The sequence below is a fragment of the Amphiura filiformis genome, chromosome 7 (genome assembly GCF_039555335.1).
Source record: "Amphiura filiformis chromosome 7, Afil_fr2py, whole genome shotgun sequence".
Taxonomy (NCBI): domain Eukaryota; kingdom Metazoa; phylum Echinodermata; class Ophiuroidea; order Amphilepidida; family Amphiuridae; genus Amphiura; species Amphiura filiformis.
This window is the reverse complement of record NC_092634.1, coordinates 50,664,818-50,689,981: the sequence shown is the minus strand read 5'-3', so window position 1 is coordinate 50,689,981 and position 25,164 is coordinate 50,664,818. Positions and strand designations below refer to the sequence as shown.

Sequence of the window (25,164 nt, the reverse complement as noted above, 5' to 3'; positions counted from 1 at the left end):
CTGTTTTTAACAACCAGAAACGAATCCGCGAAGTTCGGGAAATTTGAGCCTGGAACTGAGGTGGATTTCTTACCTTTTTGAGAAAGTATCTGACAGAAATCAAGAATCTGTTGCTTTCAAGGCGGCGGCCATTCAACAACACATAGGTAGGTTTAGTCGTGCAGCCGCACGACGATTCTTTATACTTGTTTGCCGCGGCAACAGAAAAAAGTACCCTAGGCCTAACTTAATCCCGGGCCTAACGGTTACCCTCAACCTCAAATTGAGCATGTTCTTCTTCTTCTTCTTCTTCTACTTGGTTGAGTCGGCATATCCAGACTTAGCTGTATTAAACGCCAACTTTATCCAGGAACCTAGGACTGAGTCAGGCGGCGGATGACATGATCGAGCCGGCAACTCGTGAAACCGCCCGGCCGTATGGCATTTTCCATATACTGTTAGTTTTGTGGGGTTCATTATCGAACCCCAACGGTTTTAGCTTGTATTTATATTATTTATCAACATAGGCCTATTTGTTTGTGATATTTCAAGCGCTTTTAAAATTTCAAAAAATCCCATTCAATTACACGGTTGACGATGAAAATTTACTGAATTTAGGGACTGCACGTCATACACCACCTGGACTGAGTGCAGATATCAGAACCGGGGATGATCCCCCTTCTCTTTTCGAATAGCTCTGACACTTTAACGTCAAACGTGCACAGGGATGAATCCTCCTGAACACGGGACCGGGGACCAACGGCTTTACGTGACTTCCGAACCACGGACATCGCACACACACTATAGGTAACCTAGTCCTAGGCAAACCTTAGTTAACACATTTACTAGTCAGCGAATTACGCCGAGACCGGGCCCCAACACAATGCATATTTACATAGAAATTTGAATTTTTTGGAGAATAGGTGGGTGAAGGAAACCTACATAAATATGTTTTCTATACTTCACTTGACCCAAATATATGATTTTTATGGTGATAATCAAGTCGCACATGGAATTTTAGAGGGATTTTGATAGCAGTTCCATTAAAAAAAGCTGCTATCGCCATGAGGCTAAGATCTAGAAACACCCCGAAATGCCGCTTTTGGGGAATTTTGCTAGCTGAATCTTTTTGATGAAAGTCAATCTTTGACAAGATGTAACTTTGCTACTGAAAAGTGCTATGAAAAAAAGGTTTTCAGTTTTGGCTTAGTTTACTCAAGGGCTTTAATTTGATATATAAAACAATGCAATTTGATGGCAAATTTGAATTCACCTAGCATACCTACACACTACTTATATCTGCACGTGCTAAGCAGTGTATGGGGACGAGAAGAAATTCTACAATTAAATTCTGTGATGAAACTGAACTCAATTGAAGGATTCCCGACCATATAGGAACTTTTTGGGAGGAAGGAGAATTTTCACCTAAGGCAAGCCCAAGGCTCGAACTCTCGTCGATCGTATCTCCCGGCCGACAGCGCAATGCCTTAACCGCTCGGCCATCTCGCCCTCCTTGTTCAACAGTTATGTCTGGGTGAAGCACATGGTCCTACTTCACAGTTTTTAATCCCCTATTCATGTTGCGTGAATCACTCTAGTGTGGACCATCCTTTTGATACTTGAGTATTTGGACAAGCGGAACAGTTTTGACAAGCCTCTCCCTCTGTTTGTAAACGAGGAGGTCGAAATTGTCCTCCTCTGCGAATACGAAAGGCACAATCAAACTTGCACCATTGGCACTGTACAAATAATTAAGAGAACACACCAGGTACCACCACCATGATGATCAATTGCACAGTTGGGAAACCACCAACCAACAGTACACACACAGCTGCTCACATTACAACCCCATGCACTGAACTGACCAATCAGGTGCATGGATTTTCAAGAAAATTGGTTCTGGACCAGTGTCCGAAATAAGGAAAATATGGATGTTATCCCGAGGATAACTAAAGCATGAATTCTGCTTGTCCTCAATACATTTTGGTTGTCCCCAAAATGTGTCATACTTTTGGAGGTAAAATATATAGTGGTTGTCCAGGGGATAAGTACATAGCTCAATTTGGTTGTCCCCAGTGATTTTTGGACAAGAGGACAAGAGGATAAGTGCTTATTTCGAACACTGTTCTGGACTATGAAAAATGCTCATGCATATTACTTTTGTCCATCAACATTTGACTGTCTCCACTTGTACTTCCTACACAAGTAGCTTGAATAAACCTTAAACTTCCGTGAGAAAAACTTTGAAAACCTCTGAAAAACTTGTAATTTTTACAAAAAAGCCCTTAAAATTTGAGTAATGTTGGTTCCACTTACACCAGTTACATGTATTTCAATGGGATGTAATTTGAGCTGGTGATGTCATTGGGTTATAATGAGCTGTGGTTGATTCATTTGCATAAGTTGAATTTGTACAGAAGTTTGCTTGTGAAAGGCAGCGTAATAGTACGGCACTAATGAGGCAGTAGCGTCTATCATGGCAAAATAATAAATTCTAGATCATTGAGAGGATGTACCTTCTGCGTCGGCGGTAGCAACGACAGTGCGGTTGGTCATCTCAAAAGCTGTGTTTGCGCCGTATTAAAGCATTGGTAAGCGCTGGTATTTCATGATTTGCGTAGTACGCTTGACACAAATAACTGTGCATACCCAAGTTCGCTTTCATGATCGAGAATTAAATATTTTGGCTATAGTACAGGGAACTCATACCGTGCGTAGTAAGTAGCGTCGGGAGGGTGCCTGCATGTTCATAGGGGCAATCGGGAGGGTGCCTGTTCATGTCGGGAACTAGGTCACGCTATCGCTATTGTTCGACGTAGCTAAGCTAATCATCATTACATCATTTTTAACGCACGTGTGTTCGCCAATACAGCTTTAGTCTCCTCCACCTTCGCCAGGGGGGTGTCTGAGGGGGATGTGTCCCCCCTCAGAAGTATAAGGGGGGCACATTTTATAGTGATAAGCTGTATAAGGGTGTAGTTGCAAAAAGCTTAGGGTACCAGCTTATTTGATGCAGCTTGCTCAGAAGCGGATCCAGGGGGGCGGACGGGGTGCGTGCCCCCCGTAAAAATAACAAAAGTAGGAAAGATGGGGCGCACGCGGCACGCCCCCCGTAAAAAGGGGAAAGGAGAGAAAGAGAAAAGGAGAAAAAGAGAAGAGAAAAAGAGAAGAGAAAGGTTAAATTGCGCGTAATTGAGTAGGCCTGTGCCTAAAAACTGCACACTTGGGTCGATCGAAGGCCTAATAGGCGTAGGTTATAGGCCTACGCCTGTGATTATTTTAGGCATTGCTTGAAGGCAGGTCCTCGACCTGATATGCCTATGCAGGGCCCGTCACATGTCACCAAAGTTAATATTAACATAACATGATTAAGACAGAATCAATGCTGACATCAATCTATGCATGCTTTAGTAGGCCTATTCAGCCCTCGAATTAAGGATCTGAAGGGGCACGGCAACTTTTTTAGGGCAAGTTGATAATTGCCGTGGATTTTCACTGAAAAGGCAAGGCAGCACAGCAATTTGTAATATTTCAAAAGGGCATCAAGGCAACTGTTGAAAATTTGAGAAGGGCACCAAGGCAATTTTTCAAAAGCGAATAGATGCATTGCCGTCAGCTGAATTCGACACCAAAATAAAATTCGACTCTCAACTTTACACTAAAATAATACAAAGCAATCAAAAATCAACAGTTTAATTTACTTAAATTTTGCGATCCCTAGTTCTGAGCTGCAAAACTGACTCGAAACAGCGATGAAACAGCTGTAACTTTGGTAATAATATTGATCAAATTCGCCAGTATAAAAACTATTTCGTGCAAAAAATATCTAGAGATGGGCTTACATGTACAAGATAAGACGATACCGGAAGGGTATCGCCATCGGTTTGCAATGGGAAGTCAATGCAAGGGGGTGACACTAAATTCACGGTTGTTCTATTAGCAACGCAAAATCTATGAAAAATTCAGCTGGTTTACTAGCTAGAAAGTGAGGCCAGTTATCGATCCGTTATAGCTCGTTATGAATAATTCATGTTTGACCCCTTGCAAGGATCATGTTAATTGAGTTTGGCAAATAACAACGTTGTTAGTTTTGCGAACTTTGCCTGTTCAATGAGAGTATAGCGCGCCCCCAATACATCTGGGCACAAAACAGGCGAAAACGATCCAGTTTAATGAAATGGCGGACAGGTATTCCCATCAGGCACCAGTGATATGTTTTTTCAAAGAAAGTCTACTAATTTGATATGAAATGACATTTTGCAATAGCAAAGTCAAAATTAGGACTTGCGGTCAATAATATGAAGGAAATTATGTGACAGAGGCAAGGTGGGAAATACAAGTAGTATTTAATTGCAATTCTGGGTAAAAACCACATGTGCCTGCTAACGGTCAAAACATTTTTATTGTATGAGGTGAAAGGGCTTTGGTAGTAGGTGACAAAAAGTCACATCAAAAATTCCTCCGGAGCTTGTTGCCATAGCAACGGCAGTTTTATGATTTTCGTGATTTTTGCTTATTTTGGGGTGAAAATAAGGAAAATATGTACTTTTCTGAATTGCTCCTGACTTTAAATTTGAGGTCACATTAAAAAAGCAACCTTACCACCATAAAGTATTATCTTTGTGCTTTCCCCAGATGCAAAAAATATTTCAATAATATTTCTCCATGTGCAATTTTAGGGCTGGGCAATATTGCCAATTAAGCACTTTTGAAAAAATGCAATTTTTACCCTATCTTTGAAGTCTAAAAACTAATTTTGCTTGAGCACCCAGAATTATTTCCTCTTTGATGGTACTTGAGCAGACATTGCCCCTTCCAAATTTGGTAAAAAATCTCTGGGGCTATTTGACCTGTAAAGCCAGTGTTGCCAGAAAGTTTGATAATTTTCAAAAATGCATTTTTCAAATAATGCATTTTTCTACATGTTTACTCATGTAACCTTTAATACCACCAACTTAATTGAAATATTTGCACACTTTGCACACATGATTAGACACACACTGCAACGGAAGCAACACTTTGCGGCTGGGGACAAGTTCTGTCCTGCAAAAACCGGTATTGCCAGAAAATCTTACTTCATTATTAAATCCAAATTTCCAATTTGTGCATTTTACAATATTATGTATTCGGTTAAGTTTATACTATCAATGTTAGTTGAATATAATGTGCATTTAAACATCATCTGATACAATACATGTTCAGACACAGTTTCTCGACAGGTGGCTTAGTAAGCCTTAGGCTTAGGCGACCTTGAGGATACTATAGGCTAAAGCCTAGTTTTGACCCAAAATAGTAATTTTTACATGGACATTTTTTTGAAATATGACAAATGCATCTTGGAAAGTGTATCAGTTTATTAAGATGGATGTTAAATCAAAAAAAGTGACCTATGATTTTGACCTATGACCTCTTGTAATTCATAAGTAGGCCTAAAATGCGGTTTTCAATGATATTGTTCATTTTGGGTAAAATTGACCCTTTTACCATTTTTAGCAATTTTTGCATTACAAAAGTTTTAAATTACACTTAACTTTATTGATAAATAGGGCTTCTTTAATTTTAGGCTATTGAGAGAATTCAACAAGTATGCAGTTTCCATGGCAACGACCATTAATGCTCATTTTTAAGCAAATATCTGTGAAATAGAGCTAATTTCCCAGTAAAATTAGCAAAAAATGGGCGTAAAAGGCCGTTTCCTTGTAAACTGGCATCTCTTTGAATTCTCCTAATGTTATGCCAATCAAACAATAGTTTAGGCTTTATGATAATCCTGTTAATGAGAATACACGAAACTGCTGATTCTTGATTACGAATCCACAAGGCATAGCCGAGTGAACTTGTATCAAGGAATAACAGTTTCAAGTGTATTCGCTGATTTAAACCATTGCTTTATACTAACAATACGCTCTAAAACTGGATTCTTGCATAGAAATGTGTCAAGTGTTCATTCGTAGAAAATAATCTTCAGTAATGAATAGACGTCATAGCAATGGTTTAAGTACATTTTCCAGACATAATTTGTGTGATCTAGCCTGTAAATATATCACATATTTTGTGTAATCTATTATGAGAATGATGAGTTTTAAACCTGACTCAACAGGCTTTCGTAGCCTACATCTACACAATTTTTAGCGAAACATGGCACACAAGGCTAACAAAGAATCGAGGCTATATTGTAGATGAATCCAATTTCATGCATTCCTACACCTCAATGGCAGCCATAGCTGGCCATAGCTGCCCCCCCCATAGGTCTATCCCACCTGAAATGTGAAATGATGTGGCCTTGGCAGTGGCGGATCCAGGGCAGTCAGAGGGGGGATTTGAGAAAAAATAGAGAAAAATGTACGAAATGGAGTGGCCCTCCCGTCCCACTCGGGCCCTGCATATTAGCGGGCCCGCAGTAATTTTCTCATGCTTCTCATGCTCTTTTTCCCCTTCCCCTTTCTCTTCTCTTCTCTCCTTTTTTTTTTGGAAGGGGGGAGCGGCCGAATGAGGGGGCGGGCCCACTGCCCCTCCCCAAATCTGCGCCCGGGGTCTTGGCGGGGATATGAAACTGCTCTCCCTTCCACCCAATGATCATACCATGATACTTTTGGAATGGCAATTTTTAACCAAATTGATAGCATATAGGCCTACACATACAGATAGAAAATTATCTTGAGGATTGTGTTAGAAACAAGGGGAAATCGGGAAAACAGGGAGTGTTTTAATTGCAACAGCCTATCATGACCCACTAGCTTCTTCACCAATTGGATTATTATTTGCATTGTAAACATGGTAAATATTGTCTGCACGGTTGTTTTGATGTGATGTTACCTTTCCACCCTGGACAAGTATATCTTCAACAGGTCCTGTATCAACGTAAAAGTAGAAGTCAATTTAGGAGAGAAATTCAATAAGGGTGTCAAACAATGCAAATGTCAATATTGATGCCCCCATGGGAGTTTGAAGTTTATATTATTGTGCGTATCATTAATTTTACATGGCTACGTTTTCAAACAAATGCACGCATGTTTGACAAACTCAAAAATTACGGGTAAGCCTGTGGGTAAATTAATTGTCATATAATCTGGCAATACCATCATTGCCTAAGTTTCAAAACCTGTTTGTGATGGTGGTTAAAAAGGGTCCATTTTTGCCCAAAATGACCAAAATCATTAAAACCTGCATTTTAGGCCTACTTATGAATTCCAAGAGGTCATAGGTAAAAATAGGTCACAGAAAAATATTGTGATTTACTTTTTTTTTTTATCCAAACGTCCATCTTAGTAAGCTGATACACTTTTAAAGGTGCATATATCATTTTCCAAAATATTTTCTATGTAAAAATTACTATTGTGGGTCAAAAGTAGGCTTAGTATCCTCTAGGTCGCCAAAGCCTAAGGCTTACTAAGCCACCTGTCGAGAAACTCGCCCATGTGTCTGAACCTGTATTGTATCAGATGATGTTTAAATGCACATTATATTCAACTAACATTGATACTATAAAATTAATTGAATAAATAATTGTAAAATGCACAAATTGGAAATTTGGATTAATAAAATATGATTTTCTGGCAATACCGGTTTTTGCAGGACAGGACTTGAACCCAGCCTCAAAGTGTTGCTTCCGTTGCAGTGTGTGTCTAATCATGTATGCAAAGTGTGCAAATATTTCAATTAAGTTGGTGGTATTAAAGGTTACATGAGTAAATATGTAGAAAATGCATTATTTTGAAAAATGCATTTTTTGAAAATTATCAAACTTTCTGGCAACACTGGCTTTACAGGTCAAATAGCCCCAGAGATTTTTTACCAAATTTGGAAGGGGCAATGTCTGCCCAAGTACCAACAAAGAGGAACTAATTCTGGGTGCTCAAGCAAAATAAGTTTTTAGACTTCAAAGATAGGGTAAAAATTGCATTTTTTCAAAAGTGCTAAATTGGCAATGTTGCCCAGCCCTAAAATTGCACATGGGGAAATATTATTGAAATATTTTTTTCATCTTTGGAAAGCACAAAGACAATACTTACTTTATGGTGGTAAGGTTACTTTTTTAATGTGACCTCAAATTTAAAGTCAGGAGCAATTCAGAAAAGTACATATTTTCCCTTATTTTCACCCCCAAAATAAGCAAAAATCACGAAAATCATAAAAACTGCCGTTGCTATGGCAACAAGCTCCGGAGGATTTGTTGATGTGACTTTTTGTAACCTACTACCAAAGCCCTTTCACCTCATGCAATAAAATTTTTTTGACCGTTAGCAGGCACATGTGGTTTTTACCCAGAATTGCAATTAAGTTATAATAACCTTTGATACCCGACCTGACCTTCCATCATGGCGCCTTATTCGTCTTTATGTATTTCTATTATGCTCTCAAGTAAAATGAAATACCAATCTGCTCTGAGCAGACAATGTTACTTGGCTCCCAGCATGAATTATTGATTTTATACGAGGTAAAGAACTGCACAGTGTATGTGCATGATGTGCAAGCATACTCCAAATATTTACGGTAAATCTGAATAGTGGTCACATGTTAACATATCATGTGTTCGGGAAATCACGTGGCAACATTTTAAGATTTCAGGCTTGCATGTTTACTAGTTAATTGCCATTTGTACTCTTTATTATTTATCTTTGTTAATTAACATATATTTTAAATGCTGATAAATCGTGGTTGGCTACCCATGATATCTGTTAAATTCAATGTTTTATGAATATAATTCTACCACGCAGAGGGGGTCACACAGCAGAATTTCACATCACCTGACTTAGCTACATTTCGAAGCTCTGCTCTTCAAATTCATGTAAATTTCAAAGTTTATACATTTAATATATTTAATATGATACTAATTTTTTGTTATAACCAACTGGTACACGAAATATACTAGCTTATTTATACCTATACAGAAAGGTGATTATCAGCCTTCACTCAGCAAATTGACATGCCCGGCATATGCAGCCATTCTCCATCTGGATAACATGACTGTCGCCCTCAATACGTCTGGGCGCAAATTTAAATAACAATACGCTATTTACATATCAATGCAGCCTCATGCTAATTAAAGCTGCCCCATCCAGGAGTTCATCTATGGTCAATGTTTGCTAATCGAGAGATTAATTGATTTGCCCAGCGCTCAGATTTTGTTCATGACACGAGGTCGAGGAAGCGTAGCTGCTTAGTTACTAACAGCGTTTCTGATTGGTCGATAGTACGCTGAAGGTGTTTCTCTGACCAATCGAGAAAATGAAGTCATTTCTAGCAACCAGATAATGTATAAAAGCCGATGTGATTGGCTGAATATCTAAGCTTACGTAATACGTAGGGGTAATGAATATTAATTCACAACAAACTATTGTGTATACTGTAATTGATAGCTGGGGTACGATGCTCAAAATAGCGATCGTGTTCAATATTTTCAATCTAATTTTCCACAATTTTGCGGAGATTTAACCAGTACTTGTTAATGATTTTTATAATGAAGGGGCAGGGCTGGCCGGCTAGGGCACCCACGGCAACTTCATTTAGGGGCACGGCAAGTGACTGCCGTCGGTAAAGGACATATTTTGAGGGCATTGCGGCAATGGGGGTGGGCACCCACGGCAATATGCCGTCGGTGCCGTGGGTTAATTCGAGGGCTGGGCCAGTGGGCCTATTGTATGTTTCAAGTCTTACAAAGTAGCAAAGTGTCAGCATGGTCAGTGTACCAGTGTAACATTTAAAATTTTGGAAATTGAGTTCGGGCCCTTTTTTTTTTTGTTTAAAGCAATGATATAAATGGTGTAAAAATAATGCACCAAATATGGCTTCAATTGGACCTTCATTTTGCAAAATTTTCTGAGTTTTCAATTTCTGAGGGGGCCCCCCTCAGACACCGCCCTGCGTCGCGCAAGCAATTGAATTTATACAATAGGCCCTACTATTGAAAACTTTGTCCACGAATGGGAGATGAGCTGTGACAGCCATCATGATCATTTCACAAATATTCCGCTCTTTCAAACTCAAATTTTACACAACAATAGTGTCAAAATGGGCCACCAAATGGCTTCAATTATGTCTTCATTTTGCAAAAGTTTCTCACTTCTGGGGGCACATCCCCTTAGACACCCCTGCGTCAGCATGACGATGACCGCTTCCACGGCCATATGGTTCGTCGCCCTTGAAATCTCATGTATTTTGCGCCCCCCGTATTTTTTTCTCTCTGGATCCGCGGCTGTTGTTGTTCTGAGTAATTTTACACCAATTTTATTGAAATCGGCCAAAAATTGAGACAGTGCCGGCCAAATAACGACACACAAGGGGGGGGCAGATTTGACCTTTATTTTCTAGTTTTAGGGAATTTTATTTAAGGATTATGTAATGATTTTTTGGTATCTACTTACATAGTTTTAGGTCCAGGAAGGTCATTTATGCACTTTGTGTCAAATGAAACTTTTTAGTGTCCTTAAAATTAACAGTTTTGGGTAAAATTATGCCGTGAAGGCGCTTTACCTTTTACTAGCGACCCCTTTTGTTTTTAAGTTAATCATTAGAGATTATCATCAATCATCCATATTCTGAAATTTTCAGTCATTTATCATATTTGGTGTGGCCGCCCGTGGCGCTAATTTTTAATACAGGGGTAACCTGTCCATAGCAATATCTCTCTCTCTCTCTCTAGGTGCCATATCCTAAGATGTTGGCGATCATGTCATGCCACAATTCTCTGTTATAAGCCATCTCCAGAAGCTCCGTCGCCTTATGTTCAGCTCCCCTTTCTTTTAGCCAGTCTTTCAGATTTGATAACCACATCACTCTCTTCCTGCCTCTGCTCCTTGTTCCTTCTATTCTTCCTGTCAATACTAGGTTCTCGAAACCATCCTTTCTGAGGATATGACCAAGGAATTTGAGCTGCTTAACTCTGATTTCACGTAACAGCTTCCTGTTCACATTTGCTCTACTTAGGACATCGTCATTAGACACTTTATCAGTCCACGGGATCTTCATCATTCTTCTAAGGAACCACATCTCGCAGCTCTCCAATCTTCTTTTAATGTCTGTTGTTATTGACCATGCTTCACTTCCATACATTAATACAGGGATGACATAGCAGTTGAGTACCAATTCTGGTCTCTATACTGAGGGCACTGTTTTTTAGGATCTTGTCTAATTTTGAGAACGCAGACTTAGCCAGTGCAATCCTTCTCTTAACCTTCTTAATACATCTGGCATCTTCTGTGATTAGACTGCCAAGGTAGTTGAAGGAGGAAACTTGCTTAATTCTTTGATCTTTCACCTTCAATATGCATGTTGGGCTTTCAGTCTTTGATACCACCCATATCGAAAAAACACAACTTTGCGGATACCTATCCGCTACTCACCGGGTAAGCACCGGCTGAAATGACATGCAAATTAGGTAGATACGGGTAAGCACCGATACCTTTTAGTGGATGCCTCCATGGTATCTGGTCACTTGTGAATAGCCATCGGGTAAGTACCGGATAAGTATCGGGTGCCTATCGGGTGCCTACATGGTATTGTGAATAGCCATCGGATAAGTACCGGATAAGTATCGGGTGCCTATCAGATGCCTCCATGGTATTGTGAATAGCAATGGGATAAGCACCGGGTGCCTTTCGGGTGCCTTTTGTGGAAAACTTTTGAGAACCTTTACCGGATAACTATCCGATGGCTTTTTTGGAGACCACCGGATAAGTACCCGATGTCATTTGGCACATTACAATTGGCATCAATGGTTTTCAACAAACCGCACTCGAGTCGGCATATATTTAGGGGCTGTGCAATAATTATGAGCCCCCGGGGGGTAACATTTCCAAGCGGCTAGCCAAATGCTTGCCCCCCCTCGGCCTGCCAAAAATTGCTTGCCCCCCCCCTCTCGGTCCGCCAAAAATTCTTTGACCCCCCTTGTGCATGCCAAGTTTTTGGGATCCCAATTTACAAACCTTATATGGTCTACATACATGTTGTGAGCGCAGCGAGCAGGAAAATTTGTATAGCGTTTCCGTACTGTTTTCTTTGAAAGGTGCCCCATGAATGTGTGCCAAAAATCGTATGCCCCCCTTCTCGGATGGCCAAAATTGCTTGCCCCCCCTTCGGCTCGCCAAAAATTTCTTGCCCCCCATTTTCCCCTCCCCCATTTTCCCTCCCCCAGGCTCATAATTATTGCACAGCCCTTAGACAACATTCTTGTGGAAGTTCATTCATGTAAATGAGGTGGTAAAATTTCTGATCGGCTCGCCAAAAATTGCTTGCCCACCCCTCTCGGCCCGCTAAAAATTGTTTGCTCCCCCTCTCGGCCAGCCAAAAAATCTTTGCCCCCCCTTTACACATGCCAAATTTTTTGGATCCCAATTTGCAAACTTTAATTGGTCTAGATATACGGTATGTTGCGAGCGCAGCAAGCAAGAAAATTTGCATATTAAAGCGTTTCCGTACGGCTTTCCTAAGCCGTTTTATTTAAAAGGCGCGCTCCATGAATGTGTGCCAAAATTGCTGCCCCCCCCTCGGATGGCCAAAATTGCTTTCCCCGCCTTTCGACTCGCCAAAATTTCTTGCCCCCCCCAATTTTACCCTCCCCAATTTTACCCTCCCCAGGGCTCAGAATTATTGCACACCCCCCTAACATGGATCAACAAACTGACGAACATGTGAGCTTTATTATCGCGGTGCAGTTTTTACTGTAAATACGTACAGTAGGCCTACATTGGAATTTACTTTAACACAAAATCTGTAAAACACAATGAATTCCTGAACACTAAATGATTTTGAGTCCCAAGCATAAATTGTACATAATGACATGATAACACAAAGTAAAATGCAAAACTAAAATCCAATTAGGTCTGTACAATTTTGTTTAACAATGTTTCAGAGTCCTATAGGCCTAATAGTGCCATCACCTGGGCCCAGAGGTACGCCACATGCTATACTTTGCGGCATTGTACCATTATACCTCCGATCCCCAACCTTTTAGACATGTATCAGTAATTGCCAATGATATGAATCCAATTTGCAGTGGCTAGAAGCAAGGTTATCACAGAAAACTAATTTTGGATACTTGCAAGTGCATACCGCAAAATTCAGCAGCCTGTGCACATGCACATGCAGTTGATAAGCTTATAACATTTACTGCTTGAAATATGCAACTCTGCAAATCTTTAATTTACCTGTTCATCTACATGTATATATATATAGTCATTGTAGTCATCTGTAGTATAAAATTCTCCATAAAGAATGAATGATTTGTGTAAAGAGACCAAAACACCACCATCAAGAGAACAGCTTGTTGCATGAATCCAACAGCAAATTTGAAATGGCAGTTGGTGATCATGTGACCTTAGCGGATACCTTTTGGATGCCTCCTTTTATTGACTAAGTTAGTGGATACCTTTTGGATGCCTCCTTTTATTGACTAAGTTAGTGGATACCTTTCGGATGCCTCCTTTTTCTTGACTAAGTTAGCGGGTGCCCTTTCGGATGCCTCCCTTTTATTGACTAAGTTAGCGGGTGCCTTTTTGGATATCTTGTTAAGGTACCGGATACCTACCCGGTAGCTCCCACCTCTTACTTTGAGGCATCCGAAAACTAATCTGCTAGCGGGTGCCATCGGATGTCTTTAAAAATGACATCCACAAGGTATCGGATACCTTGCGGATCAGCACCGGGTAGGCATCCGCTACCTTATTTTTTTGATATGGGCACCATACATTCTGTCTTCTTGCAATTTAACGATAAACCTTTCCTCTCACTTTCCTGAACCACCACATCAAGAAGCCTTTGCAGATCCTCCTCAGACTCAGCTAATAGGACAGTGTCATCTGCATATCTTATGTTCGTGATGTTATGTCCACCTATACCGAGACCATTTTCCTTTTCCATAGCAATATACAGGGGTCAACAAACTTTTTATCACATGTAAGTCGATGGAAGCGTCTCTACACATTTTCAAATGGGTACCACGCACAAGTGAAATAAGGTTGAGAGTTCAAATTTGGACAGATGCTGTTATTTATCAGTACCGTACCATAACTTTGATTTGATAATAAGAAATGATAAAATTTTAGTAGGGGGGATACGTAACAGCTATTAGGCTGAACATAAAATTGCATAAATATATCCAGGGGACCCAAATCATGTAAATAATTAATTAGAATCCAACAAACAGCAAAGAAAACGCCCATAATTGTCAAAATTGTGAAAAATAGAGGGGGGTCCAAAGAACCCCCCCCCCCCATCCTGATTGGTTGTCACATGGTCATGTTATGCAAAGTTGTCAACGTCCCGGGGGTGGGGGGGGGCACTTTTTATGCTTTTATGTGTTGCCATCATCAAGCAGGCCCTCAAATTTCACACCCTACATGTAAACACTGACCTGGAGCAGGTGAAAATACCAACCCTAAATTACTGAGCAGCTTGTGAAATGGGGACCCTTTTCACTGACCAATTGCTTTAGACACCCTTTAGGTACCCTTTCCACTGATCTACTAAGAAAAAGAAGTTAAAACAGCTACTTTCATGGATTTAATTGCACTATGTTGTATGTAGAACATAATTTTATATTGTTAACATTGATTCAAATCCAATATTATTCATCTACTGCCATCTGATCCATGTGTGAAGCAATTACACTTTAAGCCCCAGCCCTAAAGGAATACTTGACCAATGTAATTTATTCATTCATCTTCATTCATTTTAACATTATACTGCTTTATTCCCTATGTTGACTATATACCGTACCCTTTTTCCCAAAGTAGCATGAAATAGGTACCGGTACCCTATTCACGGTTTGCGCAGACCGTGACTATGCGTGAAAAATTTACCCTTTCCGTGGATTTCTGCTCAGTGATGACAACACATAGTATATGTACAATGTACATGAGTGCCCCCTCGGGTCGACGTCTTATGCACAACATCTGTGTCTACTTGTATACAGCCATTCTCCGGGAACGCCTGTCTACTACAGTGGTGCTACAATTCACTAGCGAATAAAGTAGGTTTTCACCCATTGTTCAAAACGTGACATGTACACCAAATACAGCCCCCATGATCTAATTTTAGCGGACTTTAACTCTGAAACAGTTTAGTCATAGACTAGTTAAAAATGTGATCCCCAACCCTTATTTGCTTCCCTTTGGACGAATTTGTAGCAGTTTCTGTGTCGAGGAATGCCCAGTACTTGCCCGGTACATATAGAAATGGCAGAATTGCTATTTTATGAGATATTTTTAAAAGAAAAGTCATCCCAATGTTGCTCGGTCTTGTTAAAAAAAGCCACTGTTTTTCATGTTATGTTCCTCTACAGTGAGGACGGCTCTATTTACGCTTGTCAAGCCCGAGCCACATTGGGATGACTTGCACGAAGGAGCTCGAGGTAGGGTTAAGTGACCACTTTTAAAATTAAAATAGAATTCCCAGACTGCCTAAGCTCCCGTGGCCAAGTGGTAAAGGTGCTGGTCTGGAAAAGAGTCACTATTTTTCAAGTTAAGTATCTACTCAAACAGAAATTATTCCAGATGCGACAAAAATCTTTGGAAAATAAATTGAACAGAAAAAATACTATGATAGGGGTGCCGAAGAATTACACCCCTTCTAATCTGGTGATGAGGTATGATAATGCAACTGTATAAGACCAAAAAATATTAACCTTTGTGCCGTAAACAAGTTCATCAGGATTGTCAGTATAGATATCATTTATAAAATTTCATGTAAACAAATCCAATTGATTATTTGGTAAAATGATGTCAAACATACCTAACAATGACGTTTCGTGCTACATCGTAGCACTTTCTCAAATCGACTGACCAATTCTCCCAGTCCTCCTCGTCTGCTTCCTGTTGGAGAGTGACGTTGGTGGCGCTGTTTTTGGCCTTACCCCTGGTAAGGCCAAGAAAAAAAAATGTTTGCTTGCCCTCAAATGAATTTTAACAACTGGGTCGGTCGGTCGGGATTTCTTTTTTTTTTCTCCTTTTTTTATAATTACCGTACTGATGCGAGTATAGTCCCACCCCGTTTTTGGGTGAACATTTTTCAAAATTGGGGGTGGGACTATACTCGAATTAAAAAAAAAAAAAGCCAAAGCCGAAAAAATAAATAACTTAACAGTGTCCGAAATAAGGAAAATATGGAGGTTGTCCTGAGGATAACTAAAGCATGATTTCTGCTTGTCCTCAATACATTTTGGTTGTCCCCAAAATGTGCCATACTTTTGGAGGTAAAATATAGTGGTTGTCCAGGGGATAAGTACATAGCTCAATATGGTTGTCCCCAGTGATTTTTGGACAAGAGGACAAGAGGATAAGTGCTTATTTTGAACACTGACTTAAGTATAAGGCTCAAAATATGAAGAATCAGACAACTTTGATACCAAAATGAATCAACTAACATTACAGAACAACTAAAATGTTGAACACAAGCTCTAAAATACATCTTTTTTAACATCTTCAAAATGCAAAAATTAAAAAAACAAAAAACCCTTTTTCAGGAACTTCCAAAAATAGGGTCGGTATTCTTTTGTACAGTAAATAGAAAAAAACAACCTTTTTTCTGATTTCCAAAATTAGGGTCGGTCGGTTGAGGGCAAGCAAACATCTTTTTTTTTTTTGCCTAACATCAAGGAGTTATATGTAGATTGTTGAACACAACGGTGCACAGAATATACATGTAGTCATAATAGATAATTTCTGAACAAATGCAAGCAAACAGATATTGATAAAAAGAAATATCAAAGGAAGTAAAAGCACATGATTTGAAATAGATCTAAATTTATATAAAATTACTCGCATGTAAAGTGTAGCAGTAGACTTGGTATAATTTAGTATTTAAAGAACTAGAGCTTCTTCCATTATATGCCCAAAAGGGGAGGGAATAATTTTACCATTTGCATGATTTAGGGAAGAATTTTTTATTTAAAAAAATGAAAAAAAGAGAGGTAAATAGAAGAAGTTGCAAAGGAATTCAAGGAAGATGAAAATGAAATGAATTTGGATTACAAAAAAAAGTGATTTTAAGGGAAACCAGGGAGATTTACATTGTACAATGTAGCTTAAGGGATCCAAAATGAGCGTTTATTATGCGTTTTTACAGTATTTTTTGTGGGACATGAGAGCACCTCAGACCTATCGAATTGCATTCTGAATACTGAAGCATGTCTTTCTGATATCAAATAATTTTAATTTTTTTAAATCACAATATAATACAAATTTTATGACAAATTATAAAAATTTGATATTTTTCAAATTTTGATATATAACAGTCCTCGGTAAATTATATAAATCTAATGATATATTCTTAAAGTGTATGTAGCAGGAGGAAAAGCCGACGGTCAATTGAAAATTTTGACCTTTCATATTGAAGATATGGATTTTTTCCCAAAAGACCTAATTTTTTTTTTTTGGTGTTTTGGGGAAAAAAATCCATATCTTCAATACGAAAGGTCAAAATTTTCAATTGATCGTCGGCTTTCATCCTACCTACATACACTTTAAGTATAAATCATCAGATTTATAAAGTTTACTTCAAGTACTGTTAAATATCAAAAATATCAATTTTAATGATTTGCCATAAAATGTGTATTAAATTGCGAATTTCAAAAAATCAAAATTATTTGATATCGGAATGACATTCTTCATATTCAGTAGTGATGTGGTCGGCACCGTTTTTTATTGTCGACATGTCGATATAATTCGTATACCGACGTCGACAGTGTGTCGACATAAAAAAATTAAAAAAAAAAAAAAAAAAAAAAAATTTTAATTTTCAAAAAATATTTTTGGCCAGAAAATCAAGTTATAGGCCCAAACTGACTTGTTATTCAAGGTTGAAACCAGAAAATACTGCTACTCAAAAAAAAAAAAATGCCAATTTTTTTTACAAAGTTGAAAAAGTTGTACATTTTAATTACTTTGGTTTCTATTGAACAGCTAGCAATGCATACTAATTCAATGTGTCCCTGACTGTTCAATAGAAGCAAAGGTAATCAAAATGTACAAGTTCATCAACTTTGTAAAAAAAATTGGCATTTTTTTTTTTTTTTTTTAGTAGCAGTATTTCTCTCTGGTTTCAACCTGAATAACAAGTCAGTTTGGGCCTATAACTTGCTTTTTCTGGCCAAAAATATTTTTTGAAAACTAAAAAAAAAAAAAAAAAAAAAATTTTGTCGACATGATTTTTGATGTCGACATGTCGGCATACGTGCCGACGTCGACATTGTGTCGACATAAGGCATGTCGACCACATCACTAATATTCAGAATGCAATTCGATATGTCTGATGTGCTCTAATGTCCCAAAATAAATACTGTCCAAACGTTCATACCCCAGCCCTTAAAAACAGGGAATAGTTGTTGGGATCAGTAAAATAAACATGTCTAAGTTAAACCTCAGCCTCAGATCCAAATCCTTGATTGCAATGGTTCAGTATTTTATTGTATCATCTGGAGAAAAAATTGATGTCAAACTCAAAAGAGTCAAAAGTAACAGTTGCAGTGGCGCGTCCGTGGCCGCCCCAACCCGGGGGCTGAAGAAGAAACAATTTTGCCGCCTTCTTTATCAGCCCGAAAAGGTTGACCCAATTTTTTTTCACGGTCGTTTGAAAAGTGAAGAGCAAAAAAAAAAAAAAAAGGATTTTAGGCGCAAGCGCCCTAAAACCAACCTTTTTCAATTTTTTTTTTTTGCTTTTTCAATTTTTGTGCCCTTTTCTATTTGCTTATTCGTTTTGCCGCCCCCTTCGTTTTTGCCGCCCCTGTTTTTGCCGCCCCTTCTTCTTCCGCCGCCCCTTCGTTTTTGCCGCCCCACTTTGACCCGGAAACTGGCACCCCAAAGCCCCCCAAAATACGCCAAGCATGAGTTGTATGAGAACAGTTTATGGGTTTGACATCAACTTTGGATGTACAATGTATGGACAATATAATCAATATTTCATAGACATTGAACTTCTAAACACGGCATAGTAATAGTAATAATCTGAATGAAATATTTAAAATTAAAAAAGTAAATAAACATTTTTGTTTCATTCTCATTAAAAAATGGGAGATCTATTCATGTAGGTGATGCAATATGATGACATCACTAAGCCACGCCCACTTAAATAATACAACAGGTCTGCCACACATTATAATACCAGGCAATAGAGATGCAGACTCAGATATATATTGTTATTGTGTGTTTTATGCTTGTTAACAAATATTATGACATGCATATCACCACAACTTTCATTTTAATTTTTCCATCCCAGGGTTGTAAGAAGATGGCAAACAATAAAGAACAGCTTCCAGAGTGGATTCCTTATTTAAACACGGAACACAAATCTTGTCTCACACAAGTATTCAAAGTCAGTAATGGACTCCACAAACTGCAGAAGAACCAAACCTTTTGTGACATCACCATCAAAGTAGAAGACACATCATTTCCAGCACATAAAGCAGTACTAGCAGCATGCAGTGAGTTTTTCACTACAATGTTCATGTCAGATTTTCAAGAAAGTCATGCAGCAGAAGTCACCGTCACTGGCACACCAGATGCATTCCAAGTTTTATTAGACTTTGCTTATTCAGGCCAGTTGGAGCTCACCATGAAAACAGTCATTGATGTCTTGGAAATGGCGCACTATATCCAGTTTGATGATGTGGTAGACAGCTGTAAATTTTTCTTGAAGAGAGAAATGAGAGCTCTGAGGGTTGATATTAAAGTTATTGTAAGGATTCTCTCCATTGCTGATACGCTGAGTTTAACACAACTTGTCAAGAGCTGCAAACAAAACCTGGCAAATAGTTTTAGGAAATTGGAGCCATCGGAAGACTTTTTAGAATATGTGACTGCTGAATTAATGGAAGCATTTCTTGAGAGTTCTGATTTGACAGATGAAAAAGGGGTAGGTACTTCTTTCCTTGCTCAATTCAGCAGGGTTGCTGTTATGATCTGAGTGGTCTCTGAGCTTTATGGTTATGCAGCGCACACATCTTTTCAAAGATCCTTTCAGGCTAGCTAAAAACATCTCCAGTGAAAGGGCACATTTTTTCTTTGAAAATTGGTAAAGTGATGGATAGGGTGCATACGTAGCCCTCATAGTGACCAATTAACTTCTACCTACATGTAGTCTTAAAATGTTCCATTGGTGAAAAAAATATATTGCAAGTGGTAGAACAGGACAAAAGACAAATACCAAACCTTAAGAAGAGAAAATGACAATTAATGAAAAATTTGGAAGCAGTGAACGACACTTATATAGTGTGAACCACTGCAGAACCAGTTATTTAAAATAAAGCTTCCGATTGTTTTAAAGCTTGAATTAATATTATAATTCTTGTTTTAGTTTGTTCTAAACAGCATAGTTCTGACATTGTTCGCCTTTGGGTGCAAAGTTCTGTGATTTCAGCATAAATTCATGTTGCCGTTTTTCCATATAATACAGTGTACATGAAGTTCCAATGAAATATACCATAAGGCAGCTATTAGTAACTATGTAGTTTATATGTGCCCATCCACCACAAACTGGTCGTAAAGTCGGCATTATCTATTTTGAGATACAATCAAAAACAGTATGAGATTTTAGAACTCTGGAAAAGTCAAGAAACTATGAACAGGGCAGTTATGCAGAATGAATAATAAGGCAGCTATAGTTTTCTACATTAAACATATTGCATTCCAAATAGCTGCCTTTTACATTTAGTGCTACAGTAGCAAAATACATTTGAACGCCCCGTGGGGCCCCTAGACAATGATCAATTTCAACCAAATTTCACATGAGGGGTTCTTTTAGGAAGCGGAACACTATAGGGGTAGGTAGAAGTTCAATGCTAACATTTTGGAAAATTAGGGGGCCAATTAGGGGGCTACGTATGCACCATAGCGATGGGTGCACTTTCAAATTCTCAGTGGAACCTCCCAATCCAAACAAAACTGAACCCCAGCTCAAAATTTTACCACAAACGAAACTTAAGATTCTTATAACAAGAAAAACTAACTGAACACAAATCCAATTCCATTATCTTCTGTGGCAAACTTTGAGGTTTCAAGACTAGTATGCAATTCCCCTACTGTATAATGCTTCTATTTCTTTTTTAATTCCATTGTTTTATTTTTTCCAGATATTTGACATGGCAGTTGCATGGTTACGACATCACTGGGAAGATCGAAAACAGTACGCAGCATCCTTCTTTCAGAAGATCCGTCTTGGTGTAGTACCCACAAGTCACCTGTCTAAGGTGGTGTTCAAACATCCGGATCTGTACAGTATACCTGAATGTAAGGAGATGATTGACAAGGTCATGGAGATGGTTGACAAGGTCATGAAGACAGTTGATTCTAGAAAACAAACAGACCAACCTTTGAGCAACATAGATCCTAGCTTATTTGCTACCAGAACAACAGTCAATGTAAGAATCAAGTAGACACAGTAGGGCAAATAAAAAATATGTGCCCATCCACCACAGACTGGTCATAAAGTCAGCATTTTCCATTTTGAGATACAATCAAAAACAGTATATGGATTTCTATGTAAAATATATAGAAAGTTGACCTGTGATGAACCATAACCTCACTTGTCCGATGTAGCTGGTTGAGGTGTCATTTTAAAGCTGAAAGTGCATTTTTTCCAAATCTGTAATAAACTGAAAATGATCTACATATAGAGCCGACTTTACTACCACTTCGTGGTGGATGGTCACATATGTAGTTGCTCCAAACCAGTGGTGTTGCTAGTGAGGCAATGAAGGGCACAAGCCCTGGGGTGCCGTCTAGGTGGAATGAAGAGGTTCAGAATTGATCAATTTAGCGCAACTAGATCAATTCTGTGACCCCTCCAAGCAGCCATAGTTAAAGTTTTTGTGCATTAATTTAAATATTGGCCAATGTTGTACATGTAAATGGAGGATAAATTTTAAATGTTTTCCACACTACAAGAGAATTTTGTTTCCAAATAGAGTGATCATCAATAATAATTAATGAGCCAAAGTAATATTAAATAGGGATGGCAAGACCAATCATCAGGGCATTCTCTTCAGTCTTGGGCTTTCCCACAGTTGCCCATCTCCCTCTTTAAAAAAGGGCGATTGAGGCATCAAGGCATTTCCCCCCTCATTCTTGGGCTTTGCTGACAGTTGCACCCTTGGAGAAGAAAGAAAGAGAGAGAGAGAGATGGAATCCGAGCATTTGCCAAAAAGGAGTTACAAATTTAAAGCATGTGCACTGAGATAGCATACTGTAAAGTTAATCTGATTTATTTTGATTGTTTCTCCAGACGACAGTTTTTATTGGCAGTCATGGGCGTAACTCCATCTACTATGATACATGTATTACAGCTAGCTCTTACAGATGGCAGCGGATGAGGAAACTTCCTGATCTTCCATTTAAGGACTGTTTAGACACACACGATAGCTGCTGTAATGCTCAGGGGCACCTTTACGTTGCACAAGGTACGGTACGACTCCCACGTAAGTTGAAGTGCCCACAGTTTCTCAAGTTAGATGTTGCTAACAAGAAATGGTGCACATTATCACCTATGATACAGAGACGAGAGGATCGCCCTCTTGTCTATATGAATGGCAAGATCTTTGCCATTGGTGGGGGTGAGAATCCAGCATCTTGTGAGGCGTACTCCATTGAGGATAATAGGTGGGAGTCAATCAAACCAATTGCATACAGTGATATAAACATGGATTCGATATCTTGTGCTTCTCATGGGAGTAAGAACAGACTCCTTGTATATGCTGGCACGGTCGCAACAGAAGAAGGTAATGAAGTTAGACATATGCTACAGATGTACAATAATAACACCGGGCTTGATCGTTGGTCAATTCTCACAAGCTACACTCATCCTTTCTCCAGTACCACAGGTTTAGTGGTACATGATGGGAAATGTTATCGAGTTGTTGGTGGCAGCTGTAATTGCAAAGAAGAAGGATGCGATTGGCATCAAATAGTAGTTCATGAGTTGGTTATCAATATACGCAACGATTCGGCGACATTAGGTGAGAAGCAAGATCAACTCTTGATTCCTGCAGAGTTCAAGAAGAAGGCCTTCCGCATCAACCAGGATGTATTTGTGGTAGTACGCAAAAATACATATCACAAAACGGGAATCAAGATAACAAGTGATCAAGTGGAACCAGTCAATTTAGATGTGTGGGATAGTTTGCTTCCCGGTCCTCACACTGGTGGAAAGTTCCAATTCACAACTTTCATGGTGGATAAAGCATTGTGGGTGTAAGTGTATCATTGTTTTTGGATGCTGCAAAATAGGTTACACATCCAAATTCTTCCATTAGTCATGTTAGAGCTGGCCACAAAACATATTAACCTTAAAACCTATGCCAGGGGAAAAAGTTGGCATTTGCCAGGGTAGCCAGGCAATTCTGCTAAGGTCAGCTAGGGCACCAAGGCAATTACATGCTAAAGAATACATCCTGATACAAATTTACACATTTTGAAGGGTGGGCACAAAGGCCAAGGCATGGGGCACCCATGGCAATTGCCTTCAGTGTCGCAAAGTACCTGATGTGTACCTGGGGACATATATGCATAGGTGCAGAATACTGGCACACCTGTAGTGGTATTTCATTTGCACCTGTCAAATAACTTAGAGTGGCTTGTAGGCAGACTGCAGGTGGGTTGCTGCATACAGTAGCTGAGGTATTCTATGGGTACTGAGGTACAGGTACTGCTTAGTAAATGGATAGAGAAGTACTCTGCAGTATACATACCTGACAGTACGACAGCAACTTCGTGACCTCTTTTGTTCGACAGAAAATTTATACGGGTTGGTGAACACGGGTTACGTAACACAATGTTGAAATTTTAGCCGGCAAACGCTTTTTATCAAAATAGCTCCAGAAATGGAAGACACGGGTCGTATAATGCATCATTCATGTACCCTGACCACAGATAAGACATCAAACATTTGTGTAAAGGAACAAATAACGTGTAAAAGTTGAATTAAATGGAAAAAAAGAAGCTTGAATATGTCCAAAGTAGCTCGGAAAATGAGAAAAATTGCATGTCACGAACACAAAAATGTTCATATCATCAAGCAAGAAAAACCGCCGAAATCAAAAATTGGTGTCATGTTATAGAATAACTTAAGTTAGCTTGCCTGAAAATTTCGTGAATTTTGGTTGGGGTATATTCGTAGTCGTATATATATATTGAACATGTTGAAATGTTTATCTTTGTGCGTGACTACTGTCACGCCATATATTGTACGGCCGATGTTTTTCCTGCAAAGAAACTTTCATTGTCAATTGTCCATTGTTGGTTATTTAACTTGAAAATAATACTCCCAACGCTCAAACAATTTTAAAAGTCAGCATAAAGGTTTGTGTTACATTATTTGGACGGTGTTAATTCATTCCAGAAATAGAATACACGAGTGAGGCACTGAGTGGGAATAACATTGCTATTATATTATTGTCACCAAATTAATCATATCTCTGGTATGGCTTAGTGGTAAATACATGTATTTGGAAGTTCGATCTTGGTTCGAACCCCGCAAGCACCTCTCTTTGATTTTTGATTTGATTTTAACTCATATTTTTAAATCCTAGTTTTCATATTTTTATTAAAGCCATAATATACGATTTCGGGCAAATTTGAAGTTTTGTCATTTCAAAAATTATAACAATATTTATAATATTAGTAAATAACTGTCAGGAAGGTTTTCACGTTACATTTGAAGCAGAAGTAGCGAGATAAAAATGAAAGAAAACACTTAATATCTTGACCGCTTAACTGTGGTGTTCTGTGGGGGATTGGTCTAGACAACGAACTTGGCTGATTCCAATTATATTAGGTGTAATCCGAGGTGTAAGTTGAACATTGTGTAAAAATTACAAATATGCCAAAATATTAGGTTTGAAATTCGTGCATCTCATGATTTGATATGTATGCATAAAAGCTCATAAAATATGTTGCCGATATGGAAGGGGTCTAGTCCAATTAAAAAAATCGTGAAAATCTGTGTTGACGTTCCTTTATTTGATAGGCCTAGGCCTATATATATTCTTGAACTTTTAAAAATTACTTAAGTTTGACATGCTTTATTTGATTATATCATATTGAAAGCTACTGAACTTAAATGCATTTGTTTTAAAAGATATGAACTCGAATGTAGGATTAGGCTTAAACATGAACAAGAAATAAATCATGAAAAAAGTGGGCCTTCAAGCCGACATTCATTAGGCCTATATTATTAAAGACAAAAGGAGAGGAAAAAGAA

General features: G+C 38.7%; 1 protein-coding gene across 1 annotated transcript; it reads left to right on the top strand.

The window, feature by feature from the left end:
* Positions 1–26: 26 nt before the first annotated feature.
* Positions 27–23,793, top strand: LOC140156396 (kelch-like protein 38). Its single transcript, XM_072179353.1, has 4 exons — positions 27–146; positions 19,189–19,824; positions 21,041–21,328; positions 22,192–23,793. The coding sequence occupies exons 2-4, from the start codon at positions 19,201–19,203 to the stop codon at positions 23,158–23,160; spliced, it is 1,881 nt and encodes a 626-aa protein (XP_072035454.1). The 5' UTR covers positions 27–146; positions 19,189–19,200; the 3' UTR covers positions 23,161–23,793.
* The last annotated feature ends 1,371 nt before the right edge of the window (positions 23,794–25,164 follow it).